We start from the raw sequence: 23,236 nt of genomic DNA on the forward strand, positions 1-23,236 counted from the left end.
TGCTTTCATATTTTATAGATGTGCCTCATACAAACAGTATTCAATCTTGACTGGTGTTGGAACCATGATAAACATGACAGAAAGCTGATTTATGTAGATTATATACAGCAATCTTGAGGCCATGGACAGTATTTTTAAAGACTGCCTCACCTACTGCAGCAGTAATCCCATACTGCTTTGTCTTTTTGGAACTCAGGAGATTTCTTTCAAATTTGAAAGTAACCCTGCAACATATGCAGCTGACAAAAGGTGCGTTTAAAAAAAAAAACCTGGTAAGTTCATAGTTAATTTATTTCACACAAGAAATGAGTTTTACAACACACATGCTGCTCCTGATTCATTCATAACTGTTCAACAATCCTCCCCAACTCTTTCCTTGTAGGCTGTGTTCTTCTCTTTCTCATAAAAATAATGAGAAGAGAAACATCGAGATTTAAGACAAATGCTACATCTTGGGCAGTCAAACGATGCACAACAGATTTTTAGTGGTAATCCACCAAGTGATTATCTGAACAATTACCCAGCATCACCTAGAGAACAAATCCTTACAGCTACACCCTTGCAAGATAAAAAAAGTACAGAACTGAGACAAGAACAGGCTTCTCAAGAGAGTGGCTATCAGAGTTAACAAGGGACCATAATCTTATGACAAAGCTTTAGACCCCTTCTATATGCTACACAGCATGATATCCATCTTCTGAATGCACATCACAAAATACATCATTGTCTCAAACTGAGCCTACTTGGTTTACTGCACAGTAAACAAGACAACATGCTAATCCAACTAAGCAGACAAAACTAACAACAACCAAAAAATCTGCCATTATATGGGACTGAAATCAAGTTTCTGTGCTGTTGAAGAAGAAATAGAGCCAGTGCAAGAGCAAAAACTGAGAGAATAGATGGGGAGCAACAAGTTCACCCCCTTCCATAGCAACAAACTGTCAGACTAGTTATCCTGAAATACATAAATGGGCCCTTGGGGTCTTGTTAGATTTTAATTATAACTTTCTGCTGGAAACAAATCAAAGCTATAAATATTAATGTCCAGACACTATACAGTAACATCTATTTCACAGAGCTCAAAACTCCCAAAGGTTTAGAAACATTCCAGAGTTGGGAAAACAATAACAGATAAAGAACGTCAATGCTGTATTCAATGACAGAGCAGTAACAGGACCCAATTTCTCGAAGGTATTTCTCTACAAGCTATGTAATTACTGACTCCTACAGCAAGAATAGCTGCTGCTGCTCACCCATCCCTTTTTCTAAACAATGCACAAGTACACAGCATTCGCCTCAGCCACTGTTCTTATGGCTGACAGCAGTGCAAACGTGTCTCCTTTGGGCTACTCCCAGCAGCGTGAAAGGAGGACAGAAAAAAATAAATGCACCTCTGGGAGTGAAAAAAGCCAGTCAGATTACAGTAAAGGCTGCAATAAGCTCCCCCTGACACAACCATCCAAATCTGCTGAGTGTTAAAATCAGCAGGAGCTGTAGCTTTCCAGAGGCCAGATTCTAATCCAAGGCTTTGTTTCACCCTTATGTCCTTGGGTATTAGGTGGCAAGAGGAGTGGAGGCAGGGAAGCACCCTGCAAGCAACGCACACTGTAAGGATCCCTTACACTTGTAACAAAGATTTGTATACACAGGGTACGTGTTAGTGCCTCAGCTTCTATTGTCTCCATATTCAGACCACAAAATATGAGGCTTTCAATTAAAAAGGCAAGAAACAATCATCAGTTTCTTTAAATTTGTCTATAACCACTCGAAAAGATTCATTAAGCACTACTTCCTTCTCCTGGCTAGAAGCAATTTTTAAATTTCAGAATCAGAAGCACAGCACACAATGCCAGTGAAATTCACTACTGTTGTTGATTAATGACGTTAAAGTCTTTGTAATCAAGTAATACATTCCACTTTGTATGCAACCATGAATTTTCAGCACGTCTCTTCAGTTAGCTCTTCTAACTGCATCAAAGGCTTTCAAACAGAAACTGGTCTCTGCATTATAATCAAAATGCATATAAAATTGATACAGTTATATATACACAAACTGAAAAAAAAATCAGCTGGAAAAATCTGATAAATGAGAAACAGGAAGACATGGAACAAGTTTTGAAGAACAAGGATAAGCTGTACTATTTACCAAAGTACTGCATGATAATATCCTCCATTTCATCTGCCCCCAAATAGATCTTGGTTTAAAAATAACCTTTTAAAAAGCATCAGTCAAATCAAAGTTCAACAGTAGCACCCCTGAGTTAAGCCAAGACTTTTGAAGATTTGTGTCCACCACAAATGGACAAGGGGAAAAAAAAACCAACAACAAAACCCTGAGTTTTGCTTTTCACCTTAGGTGAAACAAACATTTGTTTCTATGATGCAGCACTAAAAAAAAAAAAAAATATTGTTATAGACTTCTTTTCTTGTAAAGGCAGATGGACTATGTTTATTTAATTATATTTATGATGACTTGGGACTTCAGATATGCAAGCAAAAAGTTACTGAGATCCTCCCACTACTAAATTTACAGCTTACATGTAAGGTGAATAATGAGGAAGGAGATGAGAAAAATAGAAGGTATAAAAATATATAAAGTTAGATAAAGCAAACATTACAAAAGGGAAATTATCTATGATCTAACAGTGACCAAGGCCATAAAAGTCAGAACACCGAAAATTTAGATAATTAGATTTCTAAGTGGTGCTGCTGCAGGTATATAAGAGCATACATACTTACATGTTGTTTTAGAAGGCAAAGACTGGATGCAGGAAAAAAAAAATTCTGTTAATATGATTATCCCAATCAGACCACATTCAGACCTATCAAGGGCATAATCTTGGTCCGTTCACTAACTTTCTAATATCTCAGATAAAAGTACATCAAAAATTATTTCAAAAATTGAGACACATGCTCCATGGAGAACCTTACCAGTTATACAGCACATGCAGACAGATAACCTGTAACTACCTAAATGAACTGAAGTTACATCTGGTGGTACTTAATCACCAAAGCCAAATTTGCTAAACTTATAATTGAAAATCCTTATCCCTCTTTTATACAAGGAACCTTAAAGCACAGCAGAAATACAGTGCCATAATCATACTGAGTTTCTCCATATTATGTTTTTTCTCAAAGTACTTAGAGAATGATCATAATCTTGATTACATTGTCTGTTGTAAACATGTAATTAATCTAGAAAAATAATTTTTAATTCTCCCTCTGCAACCAATAAAATTTCAGGGTCAAGTTCTAGCTTTGAGCATGTGTATACAACTTTTGTACCCATTTATTTCAAAGGTCACACTCGTACTGACTTCCAATTTATTACTAATTCTTAAACTTAAGAGGCCCTTAAGCAGAAATGCTGCCTAATATACCAAAGTATATGTTTTATCACTTAAGAAGATCTGAACTGGCTCAGTACTCATCTGACTCAGTCTTCCTAGGATATTATTAAATATTCTCTGCCTCACAGCTCACAGTAACAGGTGAGGCTCCAGGTGGCTGAGAGGCTTCCCCTATGTTACTATTAGTATTGTCTAAGCAAGAGAAGTTACACCTTCATGGCTGGTGACTGGTGCACAACAAAATAAATTGTGACTTATTTTGTCTCCCAAAAAAATTAGGTTTACTAAAACTAAGTCATCAGGAAATCTGTCATGTTCTTTATATACGTAATTTTCACATCTCCTGGCCATTGACTTAATCAGAGATTATTAGTCAAACAGTATTTCATTAATTTTGCTTGAGGACTTCCAACTTCTTAAATCTAAGACACATTTATGTATATGTATAAATAAAATAACGGAGTCAACAAAGCTTGTGCCTACTAAAGATCAAGTCTTGCTTGATCTGGTAGCCTGACCATGTACTGCTATTGCTCAGATTTCAAAATTTTAAAGTGGGGTAAAATTAATGCTTATTTAGAAATAATAAAAAGAGGGGCAGGGTAAGGGAATCTGAGTGTGAGCATGTCTGTGAATGGTTGGTAGACAAGTAAGATACTGATCATTCTGAACTTTCGAAAGGGTCAAGGCAGTTATAAAAAAATAAATCCGAGGTCAACGCAAGTAATTTATTTACACAGCATACATTGCAGTATACTGTTTGTTATATGAAAAATTCTTACACAATGTACATTCCAGGTACTTGGGATATATGCAATCCTAAATCAGAAATTTTAAACCCTTTCTGAGAAGTAATATTTTTATATCTTATTTAGTAGAGAAGAGAGGAGAAGTAGACTGTTCCTGAATTTTTATTTGTGTGTCAGGGATGATAAGTAGGTCTGGAACAATGCATTTAGTATCACATAAAAAGAAGTCGTAAGACAGCACAAGTCAAAGGAACTCCTGGTAAGAAGTATTCAATAATATCTGTTTAGCTTTTTTTTATAAGAGACTGTAGTAGTAATCAACATAAAAGATAAACACAATTAATAAAGATGTATTTTTAAATCTTTCCATTTGATGTTTCATAGTGTACTTGGATGGGAAAAAAATCTTCTTAATGCAAGCTAACGGATCAGGCCTTTAATAATAATGCATTATAATACTTTGTATTTCATCTCACTAAACATTAGTGAAGGCCATTAATTAAACCTCAAAGACCCCTGGTGATTTAAATAGTCATTTCATAATTGCTGAGGTGCAGCTATTTTGGGTGAGCCTCTGCAGTCAATTAGTGCAACAAATGCTTTGATGTTACAGAGCAATTTTGCATGACGTGAACATTACTCTGCAGGACATACAAGTTGTCAGTATGTGAATAAGGGAAAAAATTCATCACTCTTTGACAATTAAGTCTGCTTTCTTGGAATATCTTTACCCATATTCTCTGAACTTATTATCACAATGCTGTGAAAACTACATGAAGAGAAAATAAAAATCTTGGTAGTACACAAAGTAATGACAACAATTTATCTTCAATTTCTGGCTTTGTCTGCTAGCATTTTGAGCTTTATTTTAATAGCTGAATCACAATAACAGATTACTGCGACACCGTAAACCAGCAGGGCAAACTCACAAAGTTTGGTTACATCTATTGGAACAAACTACGCTGGAGTCATCATCTTATGAGACATAATGTCGTGGTTTAATAAGCACTTGAAAAAATCAGAGCTGCAAGACATTATGGTGACACTGCTCAGGTTTTGTTGTTGGTTGTTTGGGGCTTTTCAAATCTATATTCACTACAACAAGTCCAAGAAGCACCAGTAACGTTTGTTTTGAAATAGAGTATCAGAATATGGGAAGCACAGGTCCTAATAGAATTCAGTGAAACTGCAAAAAAGACAAATCACAACTGGGAATTGTCTTGCTGGCCCCCAGCATTGTCACCACAATGGAGCAACCTAGCTGAATCCTCCACAGTTTTCATTACAGTATTTGCAAACATTATGTTTAGCAATACTCTGGTATGCCAGATACTACTTTGCACTGCAAATATCTACTTTTTGTATTATAAAAAATCAACTAAAACCTGTTAATTTCCAGGAATGTACAACTAACTGATTACATTTCAATGTCTTAACTGCAACTGCAGAGTCTGAAAGTGTTATGTTAGGACTATTTTGCAGTTCTCATATTTAAATCTACAAATCTAAACTCACAGGATGGTTAAGGTGGGATCTCTGGAGGTTATCTGGTCCAAACCCCCTACTCAAGCAGGGCCATCTAGAGCTGTTTTCCAGGATCATGTCCACATGGCTTTTGAATGTCTCTGAGGAAGGAAATTTCACAACCTGTCTGGGTGACCTGTTACAGTGCTCAGTCAACCTCGCAGTAAAAAACTGTTTGCTGATGTTCAGAGGGCATGTCCCATGCTCAGTCTGTGCCCACTGCCTCTGGTCCTGCCACTGGGCACCACTGAGAAGTGCCTGTCTCCACCTTCTTTGCACTTTCCTTTCAGGCATTTATATTCAACCTTGGTCAGATCCCAAATTCACATTTTGCAAATCCTTTAAGAAAACACCTGCCTCAATTTCTCAGAAGCGATTCTAATATCTGACTTAGAGAACGATCTAGCACTTGCTAGACAGTGTAAAATTTGCTTGTCTAAAATAAACTGTATTGAAACTTGCTGATGTTAAGATATGGTGAAAAACATTCTAAGAATCATAAAAAGCCAACAAACAGCCTTCTATGTAAACTACTAAGAGACAGATTAAATGTTAGATGAAAATAAATTATGAGGTAAATTATTTACAGAAATAAGAGTTAGCATGGACAAGCAAACCAATAAATTACATGAAGAGAAAAAAATCATTTTATGCAAATCATCTCTAGTCTCAGCCTACCTCCTCTCCAATGCTGATGCCAGCAGCTATAAATGTTGGTAACTTTCTAATTTTAGAATGCCCAATTTAAACAAAAGTAGAAATTCACTAAATTTATTGTTTTAAATACCACACTGTGACCATCCAATCCAAACAAGAAAACATACTTGTATCCTCAGAATTTGAAGGCATAACTTTTATTCCTACTACAACTTCTCAGGATAAAACCAGATCTTTTCAAAACGCATTCTGCTTTAAATCTGCAGTGAGAAATAAAATGTAAGCTCAAATTTTTTTCCCCCTGAACACTTGAAAACACTTTTCTTTCTAAATCTGCTTCCTTAAAAGCAACAGTGTAAAGAACCTACCCTAAAGTACCAGTTCCTTATGAGTTCATCAATATTTGCTGAGCTGACATATTACCATTGCAGAGCTTTACCCTTGGCATATCAAAGACGTCAACAACCGCTCAAGTCTTAAAGCCAGGTACGGAAACTTCAAAGCCAGACAAACACTGTTCCTATTCATGCTAGTGGAAGACAGGTAAATATCGTATTTAGTAACTCTAGCTAATTCGGTCGTGGTCAAAGACGAACACAGTTGTTGGAGGGATTTTATTTTTTTTTTTTCTGCACGAGATGGCTTTATTGATTAAAAAAAAACCACACGCAAAAAAACCTAACAGAAAGCTAAAGGCAAGCCTGCCACATATCGAAGATGGAGTCACAGGGCGATGAGATGTGAAGCAGGACTGATCTGCTCGCAGAGAAAACAATCCCTGACAGCACAGGAACCAGCCAGGACTGATTTTCTGAATTCTCCTCCCACAAAAGGCATCGGGCAGGCGAAACAAAGCAGTTCGAGAATTAGCAAGCCTTTACGTCCCCGTTCCAAACGTGGACAGCGGTCCCGCACGTACAGATACGCAAACAAGTAACCCAAACGCCAATCCGGCATACCTCGTTTATGCAACTCCCGGAGCGGAATGCCGTCTCCTCCTCCATCGTAGGGCAGATACGGATCGGAAGAGACATCCATGGACGTGACGAACACGAGGCCCGCCTGCCGGCTCAGGAGGGCCGCGGCATCGCTCACGCAAGGGCGGCCGCGGGGTCCGCTGCCATGTTCGGCCGGGCCCGGCCCGCGCCGCCGCCGTGGCTCTGCAGCGCCGGGCTCTGCGGAGCGGGCTCGGCCCCGCCGCTGATGTCAGCGCGGGGCGGCCCCGCCACCTGCGCCTCCCGCCCGCCACACGGCCGCAGCTCCGGCCGCACGACACCGCCGCGCAGAGCAGAGCAGAGCAGAGCAGAGCAGAGCAGAGCAGAGCAGAGCAGAGAAGCGCAGAGCAGAGCAGAGCAGAGCCCGGCGGGAGAGCGCGGGACGCGCCCGCTGCAGCTCCCGGGAGAGCCGCCCCCGCCGGGCGCGGGGTCCCGGCCCCGCCGGCCGAACGGCGGGAGGGACGCGCTCGCACGGGTGAGCTGCCACCCTGTCAACAGGTGAACGGTGGGGCCCGGCTCAGAAAAACAGGCAAACCTGCCACAAAAGAGCCGCCCATAGTTCCTGCATCTTTCTGGAGCCACGCCTGATGACGCTTCTGAACACCTATAATCGCATTTTATCTGGAAGGGAAGATTCATGCATTGCTGGGGGCTGGGGAGAAGCCTCCTTCCGAGGCATTTTAATTGCTCTTTTCTAACATCAAAATGATTACCTCCAAGGAACAGCAACATAACCTGTCCAAAGCCAACCCGTCTGCTCCACCGGATCAGCTCACCCTGCTTTCACCCTCCTACCCCCCATGCACGTAGAACTTTCAGTCCTATAGCAGTGACTGACAATTGAACATATGTCATCAAGAAAATCAAAACAATAATTTAATTACATATCTAACTACAATGGACTACTGTCTAATTTATTTTTTTTAATTATTCTGGTATTACAACTGTGTAACATCCATACTCACACTACAAAGCTTGGGGTGGGGGTGGAAGTAAACGTAATAATCACAAGTCCACACTTAGCATGCATTACTCTACACATTGATAAAATGGTCTGAGTCCCTTAAAAGTCACAGGCTCAAAATAGGCAACAACCCACATGAATGCTAACCAAGGCATTCATGTGATGCATCATCAAGCAGCGGCTGTTACAGCACTGGCAAAGCCCAAGCACTTCAAACAGCCGGTAGGTATCTAAAGACAGGAAATCTTACACTGACTACATGCTTCCGTCTGAAGCAGACACTATTACGTATTGAATCCATACACTGTTTTATGTTTAATGTAAGATCTTGTCCTGGTCCTATCTTGCAATTGCTACCAAGAAAAAATTATTAGAAAGCTATTTTACATGAGATTTCCATAGTTGGTCCAGTGGTAATGAAACACATATGAAAGGTATGCACACTGTTTTTCCTTTTCTTCCCCTTCAGCAGGTAGCAAAGTTAAATATATTGCACGCCTACCGCACCAAGGCCCAGCTTCCATTTCATTCATACAGCAAACAAGGAATTAATTTTATTGTGTGCACCTTTGCGCCTCTGTAAGTGTGTAACAGACAGTTAATTTAATTTTCAAATGCATTGGTTTCTTAAATAATATTCCACATATGTTCTTAGGGAAATAATTTCTTTTGTAAGCCAAGGTTACAAGGTGCATACTGCAAATGATCATTTTGAGGCCAGAGTAGGACATAAAGAAATGTTACATTTACTTCACAAATATACAAAATGTTAAAAATATGGCTCCAGTACAAACATTGAGAAAATGCTGGTATCTCTATAGGTGGAAAAACAAGTGAGAAAAGGGGGGGAAATGAGCATATAGCAAAATATGTTTCAAAACCTTAAGGACTACCTTATCTCCAAGACAAAGTGAACCCTTGAGCCACAGATACTCAGTTCTAAAAAACAGATCCATTTGTTATCACCTATACAAACAAATGCTTTTTAAAGAGTAGCCTCCCACAACTTTTTAAATAAAAAAAATAGAATCTTTAAGATCTTGCACATCCCAAACTTTCACAGCCATTATGTATTATCACCATTTATTTTTGTCCATGAAAAGACAAACCTAAGCACATCTTAACTTCAAATTATCCATATCCCTTATTTCCAGAGAAGTACAACAGAAATTCCTGAGCATTTTTAACTCCTTACCTCAACAGAACCTGGAGGTAGTCTGTAATCTTATTGTAAGCCTCTAAATAAAAAATAATTCACAGCAGGAAGAAATGCAAAAGTTTCTGTAATCTGAAGCAAGAATCATTACAGAATGAACTGTTAGTGCATTTATTTCATGTTGATTATAGATGACAACACTATAAATTCAACTTCATACTTGAGAGAATATGAAATAAAGGATATAAAGGACTTGCATTAACAAAGTCTGGAAGATCACATCTACTTGAGGAATTTGATGTGGTAACTGAAAGCCTGGGAAGACTTACAACTGATAATAAAAATCAGTCAAAATGGCTCACTTTTTGGCCTAAACCTGTTCACTGGACTAAGACAAATGCAAAATTTCTGCCCAAGATTGAAATCCAGTTTGAGATGGTAAAGGTGAAGGATAAATTTGTTGGAGAGCATATCTGATCAACTATGGATATTAGAGAAAGTGATAAGAAGTCTGCCGTGTAAAATAGATTACTTCATATTTGCTACATGAAATTTCAAGAGTCCATCTAATATTAAAAAAAAACAGCTCTTCAAAGGTCACTGCTTATAGACTGGCTGCCAAACACAGTCCTTTGTCTACTCTTAAAAAGCAGAGCAGTCATTTTCCCTTCTCAGTTACCAGCAGCTTGTGTTCTCATTGTTCATACCTATCATCACTGTGTGTATTCCCTTTCCTACAATACCATGAAAGGTGATTTTAGTTTTTGTGTTGTTTTGGTAAAAATACTATGCATACTAACATGACAAGCAGTCTTTTTTTTTTTTTTTTTGGTAAATATCTAACCACCTATACAATTTAATTTTTCCAAATTACTCTTTATCTGCCTGATCTCAAAAAGTGCATGGCTTGAACTGTATGACAACTTTATATTCCAAAGAGCACGTCAGTTATTTCTGTTGTTAAGTTCTGCAAAATCCAAAATTATAGTCACTGAAATGGCATCTCTACCTATGTATTTTGGATATTTTGGAGTACAAAATACTATGAACACTTGTAAGGCCTAAAACAAGTTTAACAATAACCTTATTTTAAATGGCTGAGAGCCCCTTCAAATTGCAAATTTACTACATAGAACAGCTCACACATAAACAGCAGGTTTGTATAGCAGTTCGTTTTCCAAATTTCATTGCAGTAATTACAGACTAAGGTTTCAATCCCAGAAATCCTCCATGCCCAAATAACTTCACACATCTGAGTGCTCCCACTGTTCTCTGCAGGCACAGGCTGTGGTTAACCATAACTTAGATGCACCTGTCTTTGCAGAAGTCCATTGTTCTGAAAATACTGGAATGTACACGGTTGACACACCTTTAAGGTATACTAAGAAGGACAAAAGGCTTCTCTCCACACTTAACCTTTTCCAATTTAGGGAAAGAGAAGAATCATATTCAAGGCAAAGTATCTGACAATATAAGAACTAGTGAGAGGTTACACAAATCAGATACGGAAAATGGAAATATATTTTGAAGGGGAAAAACAAAGCCAATGAAAAAGAGTACCACGGAGGTATGACAGCCTGTTTACCTAAAGCTGGAGGGAAGACCTTAACTCTGAAGCACGTCCTAACATTTCACAGTAAAAGGTAAGCTAGGTTTAAAGAAGTCAGCCAAGCACCTTGCTACATATAAAATAAATGTGCTCTCACTTCTCCCAATTACTTGGTTTATTTTGGTGACAGACTGTGTAACTTTGTCTTTGTACAAACTTTGTTTGTAACCTTGCAAATATAAGTTTCAGAATGCTGAATGATTTCATCAGCATAACAACTGATGCCAAAAACGTGACTGATAATTACAACTGTTAGTGTGATTGATGCAAAAGATTTTGGTGACTCTCAACTGACATTTTCTTTCCTATTATTATTCAAAACTAAAGCTTCTCTTTCAGCAGAGCTAGAAGATAATGTTCTCTTGAAAATGGCTACATACAGAGCACTCACCAAAGTAGATATCATCGACAACCATTCCAAAAAGCATTTAAATAATATGTACCTTCTCTTAAAGGGTGGGCATGAAAGCATCCATTTACAACAGAGTGCCCAAAGTATACATAAAATGTCTTAAAACCCTTTGTGCCTCATCATTACTCTTCCTTCCAGCTTTACTCTCCTACCTGTTCTCCCAATTTCTTCTTTCATTAAGCATTTTCCCAAACCAAGCAACCAAATTAAGCCCAGGTCTAACCCCTCTCTCTACTATCTTGATTTCTCTTAATGTCTCAGTTTACTGTCTTGCAGCTCCTTCAGCCTGACTTTGTTAATTCTGCATAAAGTCATACCACTTTCTCATATGGGTCACACAGAGCCTGCTGTGACAATATGAAAGATGATAAAAGGACAAGCATCATTCTCTCTGTTCCCAGACATGGTCCAGGATGATACATCAAAGATGTGTCTGGTCCAGGATGATACATCAAAGATGTAACCACGGAAATTGGGGAAGAAGGGAAGAGAGAAAAAAAGTACAGTTATACACAGCTTCAAATTGATACACAGTAAAAACCAAGGATAAATTATTTTGGAAGCATTGTAAATTAGTCTTGAACTTCATTCCTTCATTGGTAGTATATAGAATTCTGTCCCTCAGTGTAGCAGGCTATATATAGAAGACTGTTACCACTGCCATCTCATCAAAACCCTCAATAAGATAGACAGATAACAGGAAAAATTTTAGACCAAATATTATGTAAAAGTAGGAAAAACCAAATTTATAGCATATGCTGTTGAGTAGTTTAAGAGAGATGGAGTTCAAGCAGCACAGAAGTAAGAAAAACCTGGAAGAAAGTGCACAGTAGTAATACACAGTAAGATTTTTCCCTAACTGCATTTTATTATACAGAAAAATACAGCTTCTTAAACACAGAGGTTTTTTTCATAATCACTTGTTTCCCACAGATTTGTCACTTAATTTTGCTCACAATCATTTCACCCACCAGAGAACACTTTAGTTCAGGTTCTCATCTAATAAACTCACTTTTTACTGGCCAACCACAGGTTTTTGCATTATACTCCTACAGTTTTGTGTAACTTCCAATGGTGCTTTTATTCACTGTCCAGACATAGAAGGTGGTAATTGTAGTCAAACCCAACCAGCAAAGAGAATGCAGTAGAACGGGTCATATAGCCACAAGCATGTTGTGCAATCAATTCTGAGACTGACTTCCCCTCAGGGAAGTTGAACCTTCACTGCCAATCAGGGGAACAGCAGCAAAGGCTTCCCACTGCCATGCAAAACTTCAGGGCAGAAGAAAAAATAGACTTAAAAAGGTGGGGGGGGAGGTGTGTGGAAATAAAAAGTTTAGTCCCTAAAGACTTCGACATATTGGCCCAAAATACTGAAAGCAAGACTAATCTCTCAGTTTTCTTTCCACTTCTTTCTGGGCCTGTCAGTAACATTACTTAATGTGTAACCCAATGAGGCTGCAAAAAAACCAGCTGACATCAACAGACTACATATAGTTACCAGGTGTTAGTCTTTTTAGTCTTTGGGGTTTTGTTTGGGTTTGTTTTGTTTGGTTTTTTTTGGGGGTGGAGGTTCTTGGTCTTTGGGGTTTTTTTTTGTTGGTTGTTATTTTGTTTTTTGGTGGTTTGTTGGGTTTTTTTTTAATTGTTCAGTTTTACACTGACATTAGAAATATCTACTTCTCTGTATTAATCACATGAGGAGGACTTGGAAGAAAAGCAAGCTGTTTTTCTGCAAACAGGTTGCTCTTTGATTCTCTAAGAGCCTCTTAGCTACTTTGTGTTTTTCTACTTTCCATTTTTTTCCTGTACTTTTTTGTTTACAGGTTAGGCTGTTACTAAGAAAAAAAGTACTGCTGCATTTTTCACCTTTGCATATGTGTTCTCTTCTTGCACTCCAATTTGCTGAAGCTGTAGTTACAATGCATCAACAGGAAGATTTGGCATCCTTCCCTGAAGTTTACTTCTCCCCTTTCTTAGACTAGCCAAAATTGTGCTGTGGAGATTGTTCTATTTTTCCTCATACCTAAATGCATACAAGGATAGTGATTTCATCTGCTCCATTGCCCTTATTCTGTTTTAGGGTTGTTTACTATTGGCCACTATTTCCAACTTGGTGTTCAAAGCATCTTCCAGGGGATAAAATTCTAGCACCAAGGCATATTCCTCCCTGGATACAGCACTGTCCTGGTCCTGGCCTGGCCAGCGGGATAGGCATGACCAAGACATTATTTCATACCACCTCACATCGTTGCCAGGACAGGGAAATGGGACTCTTTCTTGTTTCCAAGAAGGATATTCCTTTCCAGTTGGGAAAACATGGCTGTAGTGGAGTTTGGTCAGGTCAGGCTCTGAGGTGAGAATTTTTGCACGTGAATAATTCTGTTTTTGTTCACAGCTGTTATTACTGTTGTTACTGTTCGTTTTCTTATCTTACTGCTGTTTCCATTAAATCGCTCTTATCTCAAGCTGTGATTTTTGCCTTTTGTTCCTCCAATTCTCCTCTCCATCCACGAACAGGGGTGGCAGGAATGGGGGGAAGGTGGAGCAAGCAGCATGGTTTGGAAGGTCTTGGCAGAGAACTAAATCGGGGAGTACCATTGCTAAACCACAATAGATATATATTTTTTATATATATATTATATATATATATATCTATATATCTGTGTGTGTGTGTGTGTGTGTGTATGTTAAGCTTACCTTCTATCTTCCAGAATATTACATCTTTTTCATAAATAAACAAGCTTTGTAAACATAGTGTCAACTATCTCCAAATATCTCCAATTCTGTATGTTGTTAATACATAATACTACATTATGCCAGGTATATTTGAACTCCATTAAACTATGGGCTAAGTACTTAGTAGTGATCTGAATGAACTCACTCCATTTCTAGGACATGCCCATCCTCCAAATGTTGTGTGAAGTTCTGACCTCTCCCTTAAATTAGAGATATTAGAAAGAGTTCAGAAAGGGGCAGTGAAGATCCAAAGGATGGGATAGCTACAAGGTCAAATCAAGCAAAAAAGAAGACCTCAACCTGAAAGAGACATAACTGAGGAAAAGAAAATATAAGTATGAATGGAATAAAGTTTTCACCATCTCTTCTAATAACAGCGACAGCACCACATAATTAATGTGTTAATCCTTGTTAATTTTCTACATGTGTATGGCCACTGCATGATAGGCTTATCAGGGTATATGTATTTGGCACAACAAAGTCATCCTGGTTTTAGGTCACCCTGTACTAGTTTCATACCAAACCTTTTCCTATCAACAAGAGTTACACTTCAGTAAGCTAATAATACCCCCAAAAACATTTCGTATCAACAGAAATATTTTCTGCAGTTACAACTGTAGATGAGAATTAAAAAACACAAGAGAGCTTAAGCATTTATGCCATACAAGGGTAAGTGATAAGGAGATCCACGTGTCAGTCCATGCTAACACATGGGCCAGTGCTAACCTAAGTAAGACTCTGGCACTTATATCTGTTCTCAGCAGTATTTATACCTAGATTTAGGTTCAAAATAAAGAAATTAAGGTGGTAGTTTACATAAAATGTAAAGGTCTCAGTTATGAGAAGTTGCAAGGGATGGTTTGGATGCTAAAGAATTGCATTTGTGAGAAAAGCTCAGTTCAAGAAAAATACACTGATAAGAACTAAAATTAAAAGCCACCACTCAGATAAGAGAGGCCATGAGCTAGACAAAAACTGTTATACAAATACTGTGGTCCTATCTCTTTATCCTGTTCTCACTCTTCCTTAAACACTGACTTAACCCCCATCAGACAGGATGCTGAGCTAGGTAGATTTGTGGTTTGACTCAGTACAGCTGTTCTCCTGTTTCAGGGACATCATGATATCCTCTTTCAGAAAAAATATTTCTGTTTAATCCAAGCAGAAAAGATGAAGCCAAAATGAAAAGCTTTCACTCTAAAATCCTGGTAAGCAAGAATATTCTCAAGAGCAGAAAACAAGAGTACAGCCCAACATCAATTTGGTTAAAATCCTATCTGCCTCCTTTGGCTGACTTGAGAACAAATCAAAACTAAAATGAACAAGTGAAATATTATTAAATCTGTTAAAAAAAGAAGTCTGTTTAGTTTCTAAAGATTTTATAGACATATTATACTGCATTATGTTATTTTACGTTTCAGACTCATGTTTCCACGTATACGCCATCACACTTCCTCTGTTTTCGTTCCTTCATTTTACACTATTCACACCATTTGTCTGGGAGAAGGACATACACATACTAACACTACACCAAGCTGTCAGGTTGGGAACAACCTCTGTTGTTCAAGCATCTATTGACAAAGCCAATGTGCTTTAAGCACTTCAGGAGAGATGCAGAAGGATGCCAACAAAATTATATAGTATCAGAAAGATGGAAAGAATGGATTATTAGTACTATAATTCATCTTCTTCCAGAGCAGAAAGTTCATGTGCTAAATAAAACTTTGGCAGGAAGGACTGGTGAGACCATTTAAGGACTGTTAGTAGGGTTGACAAACAAGTCCTTAAAGAGCTGACCATGGTATTTATGAGAAATTAAAATGATAATTATTTGTTTTCAAACATTTAAGAGAACAAGAAACAACTTGGTTACTGAAACTCTACATACACACTGCCATAATTTCCATCCCTCAGAAAGCCTAATGCCACACCAATCCATTTATAATATGAAGGCCTAAATTAATGCTATAATACCATTACAAGCTGTTCAACTACAGCAATATCAAGTGAACTTAGGTTTTGGACAATAGCTACAATAAAAAAAACAGCCAAACAAGCATTAGAGTTCAGGAAATCACTAGCATAATAAACAGATACTTACTGAAATTCACTCATTCAAGAAAACATTTTTTTCCTTTAAACTAAGAATCTTCCAGTCAGATGGGGGGAGGGTGAGTGAAGGGGTGTTGACAAGAATTTTTAAATCCTTGAAGAAGAACCTTGTTAATTAGCCCAGTTACCGATGTAAACATAATGTATAACAATTTCTGTTCCAGAGAGTTGGGCAAAATCAACTTCATGCATTACTAATAAAAAAACTAGAAGAAATCATGGTTTGATGCTGTCAGATATCCTGTGTTTAGCTGCATTAGTAGTATGAAACACAGGCAAAACATCTGAAGCCTAACTACAATCCAACAGAAAAAAAAGTAAATTATAACTAGTTACTGACAAATTAATGTAATTTAATTTCATTCTATAAATTAGCTGTCCCTCATGCTTGCCATTGTGATCACAGCAAGTCATGTTACCTCATGCTTTGATCTATATGGCATCATTTGGAGGTGAATATGCTCCTTACTTAAGAATAGCAATGAGCTCTTTAATGCAAATATTGGTAACTTGGAAAATACATTGCATGAAATTCAGAAAAGTGATATATGAAACTGTCATAATGGCTGCTCAGTCAAGTCAGTTTTATAACACATGGATGGATGGATAATAAAAACAATGCCAATGGTGCAAAATTACTTCAAAGGTTCTTCTTCAGACTAGCTGTGAACAATAGGTGGACTCTGTTAAGGCGATTTCCACATACCAAGAACACAACAGGAACAGTAAGTTATTTTATTCTTTTCTTTGTATTCTTCCTTCTATTTATAAAGGACAACAGCTAAATAGAAACAAGCATACATGTCAAACAACATTCACATGCTGTTGAAAAAGATAACTAGCTCTTTCTTGAGAAATTATCCCCCCCCCCCCCCCCCCCCGTGATACAAACTTCTTGTTATACTGAATTGCCTGAACTTGCTGAAAGTTGCCTTCTCTTCCTCAAATAATGCCATAATATTAGTTCACTACTGTAAGATTTTTAGTGTCAATATTTCAGGCACCAAAAATGGATTGTTTAGGCCTCTCTCTTTAAGCAAGGGACTCCAAATCATGGTTATGGAGGTTTTAGGAGAGATGCCGTGTTTTACACTATGACCTGCTAGCATATTCTTTTCTTTTTCAGTAGCAATGAGATAGTAGCAAGGATGAGAGTAGCAGCTGTAGCAGCAGCTTTTGAATTACCAGTTTACAGGTTGTCATACTAAGGTTAAGTATTGCCAGTTTTATGCTAACACCATATGTGAAATTGTAAACTGTCTCCACACTGAACTCACAATATAAGCAACTAAACTCCTCCAGCTGAAGCGGGAATCCCTACAGCTATCGAATAGAACGCAAGCTCATTCAGGACTCAGACTCCCACAGACAGACCAAAGTACCTCAAGATGTAAACACCACTGAGGTCATTTGCTTGCAAACCATTTTTACTGCAAATAAGGTTTAATCATCTGATTTCAGAAAGTGCATTGAAAAAATTGCAGTCTGACAACAGCACAAAAATCTACTTCCTACTAAGCTTGCCCTATACTAAAATAAAAAAACAGTTGAAACTGATACAGTCCTCTCTTATCACAAACAGCCCTCAATTCTGAGCAAAATTATGGAGACCTCTCAGTTTCACCTCACTGGCTGGCAAACCCTGAGTTATAAAAGGAAAAAGTCTGAACTTTTGAAGAGACTTGTTATAACCTTCAAGCCCAGGTAATAGTCAAGAATCGTGATTCTCTCAAACTTCATAGACAGGCAAGGCAAACCACTGAAAGAAAAAGAACCGATTAGAAATTCCATCTTCTCATCACATTCCATAGTTAAAATATTAATCTATTAATATATTTCCATTCTGGAAATTTCATTTCTGTTTAGAAATAAGTCTTTTTTTCCCTCTGCTAACTTGACAGGAAACAATGATAATGAAATATCATAGTGTAAGATTTTGTTCAAAAGCTAAATAGTATAGCTCTGTAAAACTTAAACCAGTAAATATTAGCTTATATGACTTAACTATTAAAGAACTGATTGTTTTCCAGAGTTAAGTACAGTATCTTCAAATTGACCTAGCAAGAAGCAGGGCAAACAGTCTAAAAATAACACATGGATATGAACGTACATTCTCTGTACAAGCTCTAGTAACACATCCTCCATACAAAGAGGCAGATGCTTCCATTTCAGTGTAGAATCACTGAACTCATTAGCTGGCCCTTTAACAAGGAAAAGCAGTAACTTCAGTACTACAGAGTTTTGATATGCAACAAAAGCAAATTTTGTTCAAAGCTGACAGGCAGCATGCCTTCAAGGCAGGGCTTTGGTACAAGCCATCCAAGCTTCCAGATGCATGGCAATGTAATTATTTAGCATGTTAAAAAATAGTATGCTCAAAGAATTCACATCTTCATAATATCTACTTGTTCTCCATAACGTTGCCACTGAAAATCTGTCGTTCATGCCAAAAAACAGCTACTGGGGAACATAACAGGCATAGTACATATATAATTACTGAACATATTTGGTTTACAATACTACATCATCACAATTTCTGTATTTTCCTCATATGAGGCACTAAGGGACAGGTCACATACATGCTTTCAGATGGCATTAAAAAAAGCAAGATTGCTGTACAGCACTGGTTTTAAGATAATGGTGATTACCCAACATGGAACTATCCACAGCCTTTCAGATAAAATGACATTAAAAAGACAAATAGCTATCAACTAAATATTAAAGAAACCTAAGAATCTAGGTGACAGGACTTTCTGATTATTGATTTCAGTTAACGTTCATTTATTTAGTCCCATATAGTATCAGGGAATCTCCCACATAAGACAAGGACCACATGAGCTTAGCATTCTTTCCCAACATCATGCAATTTCCACATGCTTTCAACAGAAGGCATATTCACCACTGTGTAAGAGCTCCAGTGGCTTTCTAAACCTCAGTTAAGTACGTAAGTATGAGTGGTAATGTGAATAGCAGTACTGTGCAGCTTTATAGAATTGCTGTCCTGAGAGCCAAGGGACTGAGCAAGCCTAGTAAAATAAGCAGACTTCTGCTGTTAACTTATTACCCTCTGAACAAGGGAGAAAACTACAATTACTTTAGAAATTCCATACTGTTAGACTTTTATTTACATAACATATGTGCAGCTTATGGTTCCATTTTCATTAGCTGAAAAAAGAAGAAAAATAAAGACTATTTTTTAAACCTTCGTTTTCTCCTCACTGACTTCTAAAAAAAAAATCTACAATTCTGTACTTTATTACATAAACTTTAAAATGTCAGTGTGCACTCTATTGTCCATGGCAACTTAGGCAGACTGCATAAATTCATGTCTGTGCTCATTTCTACTACAAGCTTACAGTCCACAGCTTTCAATTTATCTACATTATTTCCACAATCATTTGAACTACAGATACACTGTTGCCATTTTGCTAATGGTGCTAAAATACCAGGCTTACCAATTCTTCCAGTCCCACAGACTTAAACCACGTCATATTTTTGAACAGGGGGTCCTGATTTTGGCAGGGTTCACCTGCTAAAGCACTGAGCTAGACCTGAAGCCTCTGCATTCACGTCATGCTCTGAAGGCCCTGCAGTGCTGTGAAGCACGTAACCTTCCAGTTACTGGGATGGTCCAGTCCTTCCTCAGGAGGTGGGAAACATTCCATATTGTTCATATCCCTCTGTACTTAGACTTAACAGAACAAAAACACGACTAAAGGATAAGGGCATTTAAATAGCAGTAACAATAATACAAAAAAAAAAAAAGTTTGATGCTAAGTGAGTAAGAAAGAATTACAAAACAGGCACATGCAAGAAAGCCCTTGTTTTGTCTTGTCAATGAGATTTGCTCTATTAAAAACACAGAAGAAGAAACACCTGACCCACTTGGACACCTAAGAAATGAGAAACACAGATGTTCTCCTCCTGAATGGAAGTTCACATGTAACATTTTTCAAAGTATGTTCTTACCACCCTAAAAAGAAAGCAGCAGGTCAGAATCTGATACTAGTTAAGATACTTATTATGATTTGCTGTACAATAAACACTTTCTGTGTATGGAGACACATAAATCACCATTCACTTAAGTAAAAGAATAGGGCTTATTACTACTGCTGCCTCTTACAGAGAGTCCAGAATTGGGGCAAGCAGGGAAGTCATTAGTAAAAAATGAAAGTTCCAGGAAAGAAATTATTTACATACCAACCCACATTCTGTTACTTCAGTGTTAGAACAAGATGGGAGCTGTTGGCATGTGCAGCAATTAGCATTGATTTTGACAATGCAAACAAAACAACCACCTCATCTGTTTGGACTCAATTTATGGATCTGATTTCACAACAAGTAAAGGGCAGAACACTGTCTCTGAAACTATTTATTTTACTGTAAACTCATTTTTCCTTCATGCTTGAAGTGATGGAAATTATTTATATAAACAATAACCAGAGTAGCTTCAGACCTTCAGTACAGGTTGTAAATATTATGTTAGACAAGCAAGACACTCAGTTTATTAAAAGTGCCAGATACTTAGAACAACGAATTATATACAGAAGCCAGGTGGTCACCTAATAATTTCCCAAATCTTAAGCACCAGACTTTAGCATGCTGGTGTTCTCCAAGTAATGTGCCAGAAGGAATATGTAGATTGAAGGTATGCTCGTGATACCTGTAGTGGTATATAAGTTAAACAACTGCACATTCAAGATGTATCTAATTAGACAGAAAGAATACAGGTGAAAAGGATGCTTAAAATGATATGGCACAATCATCAGTACAGTGCCAACATCCAACTGCTAAGTGCAGCAAAGGCAAAACATATGGAGGAAGAGACACTGCAGGGAAGGAAAACAACTAAATGCTAATGGGAGAAGAAAAGAGGAAAAGGCAGTAAAAAACCAAAAAATCCAGGAAGCAGAGTTTGATTTTAAACAAAGTGAGAGGAAGTGACCAGAGTATACATTTAACCAAGTTTAGTATCTTTAACAGAATTTTTTCTCTCCTTCAGTTGACCTCTTTGACTACTACTAAATGAATGCTAATACTTTCACTACATCTTTCACTACATGAACTATAAAAAAAAAAAAGAAAAATAAAAAAGTTTCCCAGTTCTTTCTTCTTTGTACTACTTCAGTGCTCTTATAGCATTCACAGTGGAAAATTTTCTTTCCAACTTTTCATCTAGTCAAAAATTCAGTTCACATTGTGCTTTCTGTTGCTTCTAACAACAAACATCTCTATATTTTTGGCTTTTGTCTCTCTTTTAGAAAGGTGAAGCTGAATGAAGTAAAACAGATCTATCTCTAGAAGTAATGATTAAAACAGCCTGTTAATTTTTGCATCAAAGAAATATTGGAGGCTTCCAAAGAAATACTGGAGACTTCCAAAATCTCACTGTAGAGAACAAAGACCAGGTAGCTGCAGAATAGTCATCTTTCTACTTGATAGCAAGTTTTACATTTGTCAGCAGCACGTTAATATCTGCGTTGTATCAGAACTCATCCCACACAATGTAATTGTTAGGCAAGCACACAGAAGAATGTTCAACCCTTTCAGGTTAAAAGCCTTTCTGAAGGACATATTTTCTTAACAGAAAAGGATTAGATTTGGTCATATAAAACCAAAGCAAAATAAAAACCAACAGAAAAACACCACAACACATAAAAATACAACCCAGAGAAACTTTTAAGCTGAAATGAACTTACCAATGGATGCATCACCATCCAAGAGATTGTCATCTTCAGAGGTCTGAAAATCCATAATTACACCTGCTCCATCTAAAAGCTCCTCATCGCTGCTTGCACTAGTTATGCTGTTGTAACTGTTTCGATAGTATCCTCTATGAAACAGCTGCTCAGACTCCATTTAGCTGCTTTATAACCTGTATGTATAAATAAAAAAAAAAGTTATTTCCTATTTGAATATCAAAAACCACTAAGAAACGTGTATCAAAATAAAACAAGAGTATTTAATACTTTGGGGAAAACTTTTTCTGGTGACAGTACTACAAACTACAAAAAGGTAGCAGCAACACAGAACAAATATAACCAAACTGAAGAACAGAGAGCTAAAGCAGGACATCTTGCCTGTTATGACTAGAGAGAGCAAAGAAAGTAATGAGTTCTTGAGCAGAGTATATTGTATCTAATTAAATACAGTGCAGGCAGGAAGTACATTGGTAAAGGAGGATAGGGGACAAACAGCTACATTAATAGCAGAAAAAGCATGTAAAGCTGTGAAGTTTTCTGCAGTCTAGTACCACAGGTATTCTTCTGCTCTCCAACATCAGACATCCTGCTTATGTTTCAAGCTCTACAATTAAAAGGTCAAGCAGAGAAGCGAGTCAGCTGAGGGAACCATTTCCAGTGCAAAGACATATCTATGGAAAAGACAAAATAAACCAGTAAAAAATCCCCAGATTTACAAGACATTTGCTGACAACTGATCCAAGCAATTGGTAAATCTCCAGTATGTGCTCTGTTATCCCATAAAAACACTTTTATATGTCTCAAATGGGTGGCAGGAAAAAAAAATATGGCAGCTAAGGCTTGTTACTTCCCCAGAAGGGGGGTAGAGTGAAAACTTACAAGTACTCTTCCAGATTCCAGATTACAAATTTGCTTTAAATAGTTCAAAGGCTAAAACAACTAAAAACCCCCAACAACAACAAAGAACCCAGCAAACACAACACAGAGAAACAAACCAATAAAAAACCACAATGATTGATTTTAACAAAAGAGCCCTTTTTAAAACTAAGAATCCTAATTAATTTTAAAAATCAGTGTAAAATTCAATTTTACTGATCAGTACTAGCAATTAAGCTAAAAGGTGTAACTCTCGTATCTTCCAACAGATCCTACTCAAGCACAGCACTTAGTAAGAATGCTATGTACCCATGAAGCAAAATTACCAATACAAGCTTTACACATAAGAGTATGTTCTACAGCAGAGAAAATGGGGTGACAGGAACCA

General features: G+C 37.5%; 1 protein-coding gene across 4 annotated transcripts in view; it reads right to left on the bottom strand.

Moving 5' to 3' along the window:
• The window catches only part of CLCN3 (chloride voltage-gated channel 3), a 48,878-nt gene extending 26,623 nt beyond the window's left edge, over positions 1-22,255 (bottom strand). For 3 of the 4 annotated variants that reach the window (XM_062492850.1, XM_062492848.1, XM_062492847.1), the window contains exon 1: positions 21,970-22,255. In XM_062492850.1, the coding sequence (XP_062348834.1) occupies positions 21,970-22,129 (160 nt within the window). In that variant the 5' untranslated portion in view covers positions 22,130-22,255. Of the gene's footprint in view, positions 1-7,242; positions 7,322-21,969 lie in introns of those variants that run through there. The other variant, XM_062492849.1, reaches the window with a different exon arrangement.
• Positions 22,256-23,236: the final 981 nt, after the last annotated feature.

The sequence above is a fragment of the Cinclus cinclus genome, chromosome 5 (genome assembly GCF_963662255.1).
Source record: "Cinclus cinclus chromosome 5, bCinCin1.1, whole genome shotgun sequence".
NCBI classification, from domain to species: domain Eukaryota; kingdom Metazoa; phylum Chordata; class Aves; order Passeriformes; family Cinclidae; genus Cinclus; species Cinclus cinclus.